The sequence below is a fragment of the Vanellus vanellus genome (assembly GCF_965231255.1).
Source record: "Vanellus vanellus genome assembly, chromosome: Z".
Lineage (NCBI taxonomy): Eukaryota > Metazoa > Chordata > Aves > Charadriiformes > Charadriidae > Vanellus > Vanellus vanellus.
In genome coordinates, this window is record NC_138908.1 from 23941787 (window position 1) to 23952624 (window position 10838).

Consider the following 10838-nt stretch of genomic DNA (forward strand, 5'->3'; position numbering starts at 1 on the left):
GGTCAAATTTGGATATAGATCTGCAAAGCATTAATGCAAGTGAAGGTGGGGGGTGAGGATTGAGTCCCTGACCCACCAATCACACTGGGTTGGTCCAAAGGGGCGCAGCTATCGGGGCTGGAAAGGGCACTTTGAAAGAGAAAAGGACATCTGGAGTACTAGAAGATCAGCACATACGCCAACCAAAAGAAGCCAATGAACACAAGACAATCACCAGCTACACTTTCACGGGATTGACAGATTTGAGGAGAATGAAGGCCTAATATCTGTCATTCTCCTGAGCAGCCACGCTTTGCTTTTCTCCGCATTTCAATACTTGAGGCTAGATACTAACAACAAATTCAAATCCCTTTCCAGATACAAATGCTTGGGGTGCTGTGAGAAGGCATTTGCTTTCAAGAGTTTTAGGCCTGTACAGGTGACCTGTGGGTGCTGTGTGCGTTGCTGTTTGTGTTAGAAGCTGCATGTGTTGCTGTAAGAAGGAAGGCAAGTGCAGGAGCTGACTGAGGGAAGTTGTCTTCTATCTCCTCCTCTGTGCAGGATAAGTACTTGAAGAGCAGTGGTCAGGAATGGAGGCTGTCGGCTCTCGCTTAACGGCAAGACGTGCCAAGGTTCTGCCTGCCATCAACACCATGGCTTCCAGCTATAAGGACCGTTTCCCGTACTACCCGTTGCCTCAGAGCTCCAGCCTCCCCTGGATGCCCAGCACCTACTCTAAAAGAGATGCCATCAAACCAACTTTGGCTCCCTTTTCCAAAACTTCCCAGGGGATGACCACCAGCGAGAAGCTCCCTTATATTTCCAACAGAACAACCCTCTTCACCCGCTACACCCCTGACGACTGGTACAGGTCCAACCTGACCAAGTACAAAGAGTCAGAGACTTCCCGGCACAATGCGGAGGCTCTGAGAGTTGATACCACCCGCATGATTGGGGATAAATACCAGCAGACAAAGAAAACACAAGAAGAAAGCACCAAAAGCCTGGGAGGACGTGTGAATGCTATTGAGTTTTGGAAAGGGGAGCTCTGCCGTGAGCTGGATGAGATGATCGGGGAGACCAACACGCTCACAGACATGAAGAAGAGACTAGAAAGAGCCTTGGCTGAGACGGAGGCCCCTCTCCAGGTAAGCACTCTATCCAGTGGGCTGCAAGCTGTAGCCTACTGCTGGAACAACTGCAGCCATTCAAATGTCTAAGTTCCACTGCAGCTCCGCAAGACCTAGAGAGTTTTTATGAAGAGACCATAAGTTAAGTTTGCAATGTCTTCCCATCTGCTGCAACCCCTATCAGCCCGTTATGAGCTCATCACAATTCTATTTGCTTAACCAAATATTTGTGTAGGCGGAACATCCAAATTCCTGGACTGGGAGACAGAAGCCCATGTCTTCCTACAACACCCTGGGGAGGTCAGCATCAAGGCTGACACAGGTGCCTGTGCCACGGCTCTGGTTGCAGCCGGGACACGCGTGCTTCCTCATGTTGATTTGATGCATACGGTGCAGTTCGGTTTCTTGTTGTCAGCTGAAGCAGCCGCCCTGGGCACTTTGTTCCCCTGGTGTCCCCTCTGTGCCCGCCTAGAATTTCTTTTCTTGCATTTCTTGAGATGGGGACTCTCTCTATAGAGAATCCTGCCCCTGCACCCAACAGTGATGGCATGTCCCCAACAGGTCGCTCAGCAGTGCTTGCTTCAGCGGGAGAAGAGGATGGGCATTGACCTCGTCCATGATGATGTGGAGAAAGAGCTCTTCACGGTAAGTTGGGCCACCCAGATCATGTGTTAAAGCCAGTTTTACCTAAACTGCCCTACAGAGGCTTTGCAGCCTTCTTCCCTACCTGGCTCCTTACCGCTGGGGAGGTGCTCAGCTCTTCAACCCCCCCAAAACCTGCTGGGTCAGGGGATGGGGTTCCCCCAGGCAGCAGCATGCCCACGCCGTGTGGGTATGACTTGGCCGTACAGAGGAAGGAATAGCTGAAGAGCAGCTGCGTGTTTGTGTAGCGTGTGGGGGTTCTGTGTCCCTCTTCAGGGAGTAGTGCACTAAAGACATGCACGCAGTTTGGGGGCACTTTCTCAACTCCCTGCCTGTTTACTCTGGGCAGAAAGACAAGCAGGCAAGTTCTTGCTGTGTGCAGGGTTGGGGAGGTCTGAGGGGACGAGTGGCATCAGGACAACTGAGTACAGACACTGATGATGGGGCCATGTGTCCTTTACCCAGGAAGTCAATGTCATCAGGTCGTGCCAGGAGAAGATGCAGCGGTACCTGGATGAAGCCAAAGCCCAGCTCGCGTAAGGAGGAGCTCCTTATGTCATGCCGTAGGGCTGATGTGCATTTGCAGTTGTGATGTGGACCCCCAGCAGACCCCGACCTCTCCCCACACCCTGCAGATGGAAAAGCCAGGCGGGCTCCCCGGGAAGTGGGCAGTGATGCTCATGGGAGGACAGAGCTGCGTGGGAGGGAGCTGCGGGGAACTGGAGCGGGGAGGAAGCCCTTCCACCTGAACATCCCCAGCGATGGCTGTTGTTTGCATGTTGAAGGTCCAACAGGGTGGCCCAGCACGAGCTGGAGAGGGACCTGGCCCACAAGCAGGCGGCCCACCGCATCGATGACAAGTGTCACCACCTGAGGAGCACCTCCCACGGCATCAGCTACTACCCAGCGGTGGAGCGGGTCGATGCCACGTGAGTGCACGCTGGGCGGCACGCCAGCAGCAAGCTGTGCCCGGGATGCACGGTGCCTCTCCCTGGCAGGGAGCTGCTTGTCCCCAGCCCACTGTCAAGGCACGTCCATCCCGCCTGGAGACAGCTGCCTGAGTGGGACCGTTTCTCTCTGCTTATTGTTATTCTTACTGTTATTGTTATTGTTAACCTTACCTTTATTCTTACCCTTACTCGTACTCTTCTTCTCATTCCTATTTTCTGTTGTTGTTCTATTAAACTGTCTCTATCTCCACCCGTGAGTCCTGTTCTTTCTCTTTCCCCTCCATTGAGAGTGGCTGTGTGGTCCTAGCTGCTGGCCAGAGTTAAACCACAACCTATGCTCAAATTAAAGACGGAGATTTCAGATATATTTAATCAGTGCTGCTCCCAGGCAGGCTTCATGCCTGCCCACGTCCAGCTTCAGCACTACGGGCTTACCGGGGCTTCTTCTTCCCCCTCACCTCCTGAAGGATCTCGGTGCCGGACTCTTGGGCCAAGATCACAGACGACAACATCCTCCGCTCACAGAGCCAACGGGCGGCCTCCTCCAAGCTGCGGGACAACATCGAGAACCTGCTGGTGGTGGCGGCAAACGAGATGCGGAGCCAGTTCAACAGGGTGAACATCGCCTTCACCAAACGCATCAGCGAGACAGCCGATGCCAAGAGCAAGATCCGGACCCACCTGGCCAAGGTAGTCGGAACCCCTCCCTTTCGGTGTGTCACTGTCACTTCCTAGTGACACCCCTGAGGTGGGACCCTTAGGAGTTGGCACCGTAATTTCATCTCAAGGGCTCTGTTTTTGCTAGGGCATCCTCACTGGCAGCCTGGGAGCACAGGGATTGCCAGCAGAAAATGCCAATGCTGGTTGCATCTCCTGGTAGTTCCTTCAGAAGCGCTGGCTGCCCTCCAGAACGGCCTTGCTGGGCCTCTGCTGGGCTGCCTGCTGGGGGGGTTGCAGGCTTGCTTCTCCTCCAAGGACGTGCTTTCACTCTCCGTGCTCTGGGGCTGCTGCATGGGCATGCGTGTGTTTGCTTTGCCGAGCAGAGTCAGTGGAAATCAGTGATGGACACCTGCCTCAGAGCTGTGGGTCTCATAGAAAGCTTCCTGAAACGTGCCCGACACTGTATTGAGTAACTGAGGGAAGACGGGGCTTGCAGCACTGCGAGCTGATGCCACGTCTTTCAGTGAGGATCCATGAAGAACCTTCCCTCTCTGAGTTACTGTTGATGGATGATTAGTTCCAGCAAGCGGTAATTTTGGGAAGCTGGGAATTCAATAGGTCCATCAGTGCTCCAAAACCTCCTCTGATGTGACAGCAAGAGCCAAGAGAGGTTTTTCCCTGAAGAAAAATTACTCTTGGCTCTGCGCCTTGATGTGTAGCAGAATGACAGGGGTCTGAGCCCAGGGTCTGCTTATTGAACTTGTATTGTTCTGCAGATGGACAAGAGGAAAGGGTAATTATGTAGTCACTTGAGAAGATACTTTTTAATTTGTGCATGGGTTTCTTTTTTACGCCAGACGCTGCAGGAAATCTTCCAGGTGGAGAAGACCTTAGAAGCCATCCAAAAGGCCATTAGGGACCAAGGGCCTTCCTTAAAAGTGGCTCAGAGCCGGCTGGACGAGCGCACACGCAGACCAAACGTGGAGCTGTGCCGGGACACTGCCCAGCTCCGGTAAGGCAGGAGTGTGGGTCTGGTGGGCTCCTTGAGGAGTTACGGCTGGTAGCACCCGGGGGTAGCACTGCATGAAAAATTAAGCATGGGCTTTTCTTTCAACAGTCCTTCCATAAGCGCACTGCTATAATCAAAAGCAATGAGCAGGTATTGCAGCCTTTGGGTGCTGGGAGAGCTCTGCGCCCATAAAGGAGGCTGTACACCATGGCCGGGTATAGCCTGATGGCACCCCATGAGGGGATGGATTCTTCCCGCTTGGGTAAGCCCCATCTTCTCTCCAGCCTGCTTCCCGGCAGTTGGATGTGCTCAGTTTTGAAGGACGAGCCCTTTACTCTCCAACAGGATCCTGCTGAGATCCCTTAGGCCCTTCCTTTTGGGGAACTGCAAAGAAGGGTGCCCCCTATGGAGAAGCAGAAAGGGCTGTCCTCACCTTCTCCGAGGACACTGGAAATCCTTTCAAGGACACAGTGGTCTGTTTGGGATTGCATGCCGAGGAGCTGTGGAGGAGTAGGCTGGCCTGAGCGCCCAGCAGCACCCCCTCTGAGGCACCCCAAAGTTCACCCCTCCTGGGAGCCCGTTGGGCAAGACTCCAGCTGAAGCCTTTTCAGAGCAATTGAAACCCAGCCCCACAGCCTTTGCAGCATCTCGTACAACAAGGGTTTTTTCCATCCTCCCCTTGTTTCACATTCACTTTTAGCCTCTCCCAGATGTCCTGTTTTCTTTGTGTGCATCTGTGGGCATGGGGAGGATGCCTGCACAGGGAAATCCAGGAGGGGGAGCCAACAAACCCCCCAAACCAAGCAGGAACAGGAAACCACACCTGCTCATCCCTCTTCTTGCTGGCCCGAGCTGCTCTGGGAGAGGCGGCTGCGCATTGCCAAAGCCTTTGAGCAGACTTAACCATGCCTCCCCGCTGAGGTCTGGAGGAGCTCTGCCCTCAGCTTTCCCATGCGTCTGCCAGAAACGGGGGGTCTGAGTTAGTCTGAGCACGCTGAAGGGGGAAATCCTGTGACCAAGGGGCCCTTCAGCAATGCCACGCTAGAAACCACCCCCACGATGGCACTGTTAACCAGGGTTTCTTGCTGTTTTCCAGCCTTGTCAACGAGGTCCACAAAATCAACGAGACGGTCCAGAGCCTCCAGCAGCGCCTGAGAGACACCGAGGACACCCTGCAAATGCTGGTTCATACCAAGTCGGTCTTGCAGCATGACCTGGCCGTCAAAGCCAACACACTCTTCATTGATGAGGAGAAGTGCATGGGCATGCGCAAGACCTTTCCCAGCACGGTGCGGCTGCTGGGTTCCATTTAGGCTCACTGAATCTGTTGTGGAAGGGATTCCCAGTTTGGCTAAGATGCTTTGGAAATACTTGATTAGAGTTTCACTTCCTGCTGAAAGCCATGAGTAGAAATTAAATGATCTTTTTGTGTGTTATACGGTCTACCGGTATTTTTTTTGCCTTTGTTTTTTCCCTTTCCACTGTACTTTCACGGTGTGCCAGAAAGTCACTGAAAATACTTTGTATGCGACTAAGAGTAAATCCACCCACGGGGATTCAGTCCTACCCTCTCAGTCGGTGATTTTAGGAGAAAAACTGTCGTGTCTGCCTCCTTTTGAGGCACCTTCTTATCACCTTCTTAGAGGAACACCCTTTCATTCCTTGGTGTTTCCTTCTTGCCTCATCGCTGGAAGACTTCAGGTGTCCTGCAGGGTAGCCAGCACATCTCAGAGCAACAGCCTGTGGGCCCTCGCTAGCACCCTGTCCCTCTAACCTTGGCGTGTCATCTCACAGCTTGTCACGGGTAAGCCTGATATTGTCCCCTCTCCCTTCAAGCCTCGTTTTAAGCGCTGTCCGGGAGCCCTGATAGCTGGTGAGCAAAGACCTTCTTCCCCCTTTGAAACAAGTGAATCCCATCTGACGCCGGCAAGCCTGGTGCTGTGTAGGCCATCCCCTTATCAAAAAAAACAAAATTCTGTTGGTCACACCAGCCATGGAGCCACCTATTAATAGACTGGGCCTGTCTGTATGTTTCTTCATATGTCGCTGACTGTAACTGGAAAGAAAGAGGAAAAAATAACCTGTGCCCCACATCCCCTTACCAACCGTCCCAAGGCCCTGAAGTCTCTTTTGATCGCCATAGGAGGAAATGTTGCAGCTTCACCACCACACACACGGAAGAGCAATAATGGGTAATAGTCCAGGTGAGCTGTGTGGGGACATCGCACCTTGGGGAGCTGGGAGGGTTTCTTTCTTGAGGGACCTGGGCATTTCTTCCACCCCTCCTCAGGCCAGCCAGTGACCGTGGCCTCTCTTCCTTTGCCAGCCTGACACCGGCTGCTGCAGCGCCACAGGGAGGGAGCACTTGGTCACCCCCAGCTCCCCCTAGCACGATGCAGCGAGTGGAGAGCATGGCAATGGACCTGTACAACCGCTGCCCAGTGTGCCTGGACAGCTGGGACGATGCCGCCTATGCCATGCCATGCCTCCACCAATTCTGTTACCAGTGCATCCTGCGCTGGGCTAACAGCAAGCCCGAGTGCCCTCTCTGCAAGAGGAGAGTGCGATCCATCGTGCACTCGGTGAGGGCAGACAATGACTTCGAAGAGGTTCCCATCGCGTCATCTGCCTCAGCCCCCGCACCAGTTGGCACCCGGCAGGCCAGAGGAGCGCCCAGGCACCCAGACACCCACAGCCCCCCTCCCCGCTCTGTAACACCTCAGCCGCTGGCAGTGGAGTCGGTGCCCAGGGCTCTGGTGGGCGGCCTCCAGCCCCATACCTGGGCGTTCCTCTTTGACGACCACCCGGCTCTCCTCCAACGCTTTCTGCCCTGGCTCCAACAGCAGCTGGGGCTGATCTTTGCCGAGGAGCCTTCAGCAGCCGTTGTGATGGAGGACCTCATCTTGGCCGTCCTGGGCTTCTTTGGTCTGGACGAAGAGGTCCTGGTCCGGCTGCTGCAGGTCAGCCTCCAGGATCGCGCGGCGACATTTGTACAGCAGCTTATCAACGTCGCCGTGCAACGCTGCAGCGCGGAGGCCCACCGTCTGCTGGGCCTCGAGGACAGCCATGCTGCCGAGGAGCGGGAGGGCAGCCCCGTGGCTGTCCCTCCTCCTGCTGCCTCCAGAAGGGGGTCTCCTGGCCCTGGCCAAGCCACCTCCTGCAGCCCTGCCGCAGACGATGAAGAGGAGCGACCCAACACCTCCACCGCTGCTCTTCATGGGGCTCCCGGCAGCTCCCCCGATGCCCCTGTTCCAACCAACGGGGAACAGGAGGAGCTGCATGAGGATCCAGGGGAGGTTGCCGCAGGTCCCTCTACTCCCAGCCGCAGCAGGGACCTCTCCCGTGGGGGGCCACGGCGAGGCCCGAAGAGGAGGGACAGCAGCTCCCAATATTCACCTCAGCCACCCAAGAGGCCACCCCGCCGGCACAACTAGAACAAGGCCCCAGGAGCTGCCAAAACCAGGGCCAGGCCAGCAGCTGGGACACATGCCGGCCAACGGTTCAGTCAGAAGGGGGACTCCAGGGCTGGACCATGCCCCACTGCTAATCGTCCCATGCCTGGTCTCCTCCTCACCACATCATCTGCCCCCACCTCCCGGGGATCTGCTCTCCTACCAGCCTCTACTGCCCCGTCATGCCCTGCAACACTGGCACCCAAATCTTTCCTCCTGCTCAGAGTCTGCACCACTTGGCTCTGCCCTCTGCATCACCCCATGCTCACACCCTGCCAAGGCAGGAGTCACAAGAAGTTCAACAGGAGAAAGAAGTGAAGTCCAGAACCTGGCGAGGGACAACCCCAGGAACCAGCACATTTGGCGCGCTGCTCGGCTGGAAAGCAGCTTGGAGTAAAAAGCCCTGCAGGTCCTGGTGGCCACCCAGCTGATCATGAGCCAACAGTGTGCCCTTGCCACCAGGAGCACTGATGGTGTCCTGGGCTGGACTGGAGAGAGAGTCTGGCAAAGGAGTGTGAAGATGATAAAGGCACTGCAGCATCTCTCCTCTGAGGAAAGGCTGAGCGAGCTGGCACCGCTTAGCCTGGTGAAGAGAAGGCTCGCAGGGGAATTGATCAATGCATAAAAAGCCTGATGGGAGGCTGCAGAGAAGATGGAGCCAGACCCTGGCTGAGCGGCGCTGGCTGTCTCTGCTGCAGCAGGCGGCTATCGCAAGATGACATCCAGAGGTCCCTTCCAACCTCAGCCTTTCTGTCATTCAGTGAAAGTATTTGAATTGCCTAAAGAATCTATATGAATAACTTCAGTGCTGTTCTATAAAGTCAATAAAGAAGAGAAAGTAGTACAAACTTGCTGACGTTCCTCAAACTCTATTGATCGAATCATTAATACTGTGAAGTTCCAACACGCAGGGACGTCCCCAAATTCACTTATATGTTCTGGAAGACTGCCTCAGCTCAGTCAGCGTGACCCCGACATGGGGTACAATTCTGCTGTGCTTATACTTAGTTGCCATCCTCAGGATACGTACCAGATGTATGACACAGGTGCAGGTTCTGCTGCTGAATAAAAGGACTGTAATCTAGGGCTGCTAAGAAAGACCCATAACAATTATGCTATAGAAGAAATATTTCCTCTCTCTTCTGCTGATCTTGCAATTTTTAGTTTAGTGGAAACTGCTCAGTTTTCTTCACCTTACTTTGAGTATTTCCCACTGTTATGCCTGTCCTCAAGGATAAAAAAAACAACAGCAACAAAATCACACATCTCTACTTCCACTATTACACGTAAAACCATTCTGGGAGCTCGATACAGTTTTGTATATATTTCATTATTACCTTTTTATTTTATTCTTAATGTTTTAGTCAAGTAGTTCAGTTCCTTCTGAAATCCTGAGTCTCTCTTTCTCTCTCCTGCCTCTCTTTGAAGACACATTGACGAGAGCATCTGTCCTGCCACCCAGTGGCCAATCCGGCCCAAACCACAACAGCCATAGAGAATCATACCTCCAGTATCAACTCTGTGCTACAGCTCATAATCAAACCTTACCAGCTATTTAGTCCTCTCAGTTTTTATTGACACAGAGCAAGTTTTGCAGACCAGTTTTGTTCCGGGGAAATTCTATCTGGCCTCATCTTTCCAGGGCCAGGCATCACACACCGCAGCAGGTAAAACATCCTGTCCTGCAGAACGCCCGTTTTCATGGGGGAGGGAAACAGCACTGCGGGTAGCACTGATAACGTAGACCACAGAAGCAAGTGGGCAGAGCTCCATGAAAACACTGCCAGGCTTTTTGCCACACAAGGACTACCCCTGCAGTCTTGTCAGAGGTTGCTTACTTAGCTTATAGCAGTCCACCCCTCCAACGTCAAAGGTGTCGCTGCAAGACTGAGACCCCAGAGATGCCACAGAAAGCACCATCTCCACCCCTTTACCAAAGCGGTTCCCGGTTAAGTACCAACAGCAGGAATTGCTGCTGCCCACTGCTCTGGGCATCCGCCACCATCCACCCCACACAAAGGGCCAGCTGGGTATCTCCCCCATGGGCACGCCAACTCTGCAGACTCCTTTCAGGTGTCTTTTCAGGCAGAGCAGACACAGACCAGATGAGTTTCAAGCTGAAACACGACTTTGTCATGCAGGCAGAGAAAAAAGCTCTCAGAACTTGAGAGTTTTATTTCACAATCTGAAAAATGACACACAGCGTAGGTACAAAGACAAGGAGACGCTACAGTCCACAGCAGGAGCGGTGGTCAGGCACTCTCCCTGCACCTCTTTGCCAGGGACGGTGCTCTTGCACAGGCAGAGGTATCTTCTCCCCTCCCCAAAAGCGCACCGACCCCACAGACAGACATTTCTCCCACACCTCCTTTGAAGGAAGGCTACCAGCGACCCACCTGCAGAATTAGCCAGAGACTTCTCAGCACCTTATCATGCCGCTGTGCTTTCAGTCAGAACGGCATTTTTGATTATAAGCAACTAAGGGCAGAACTAAAGTAAATCTCTATCAAAATGCAGCAAAACCATGACACTGTTCTTATTCCTCTGGCTTCTTTCCAGAGTCATTTACAAAATACCATTCCTCTCTAGGCCACTCCTAATGGACAGCCTTTCAAGATTTTTCAAATCTACATCAGCATCTTCTTTAAGAGTTTAGCACCCAACACAGAGCTGAAGGCATTTCTCCTTCTCCTAAGAAAGCCCAGCTCAATCTCTACTTTGCTTCCCGTCTTCCCCACCCCAACTCACACCAACACAGCGCACGTACCTCCTCAAGCAACACTTTCTTTCACCAAAACACAGGACCTGTTTCTGAAGTCAACTGCCGGAGGGACCAGCGAGAACTGCTTGGGCTCTTCTACCTGTGACATTGAAAGGGATGTTGAAGTGGGATTTCAGTAGTGAACTCAACATGACAAACTCCAGCAGAGGTAAGAAAAACACGTTTTTTAGGAACTAGTTCAAAACAGGGCCCAGGAGCACCACTAAGTGTTTCAGTGCCACATCCCCCCTCTCC

At 53.4% G+C, this 10838-nt stretch overlaps 1 protein-coding gene across 1 annotated transcript; it reads left to right on the forward strand.

Moving 5' to 3' along the window:
* Positions 1-569: 569 nt before the first annotated feature.
* LOC309683143 (tektin-3-like) lies at positions 570-5683 on the forward strand (the record flags this gene model as incomplete). The annotated part of the gene is made up of 7 exons (XM_082497345.1): positions 570-1127; positions 1671-1754; positions 2217-2287; positions 2537-2680; positions 3169-3391; positions 4219-4373; positions 5467-5683. The coding sequence occupies 7 exons, from the start codon at positions 570-572 to the stop codon at positions 5681-5683; spliced, it is 1452 nt and encodes a 483-aa protein (XP_082353471.1).
* Positions 5684-10838: the final 5155 nt, after the last annotated feature.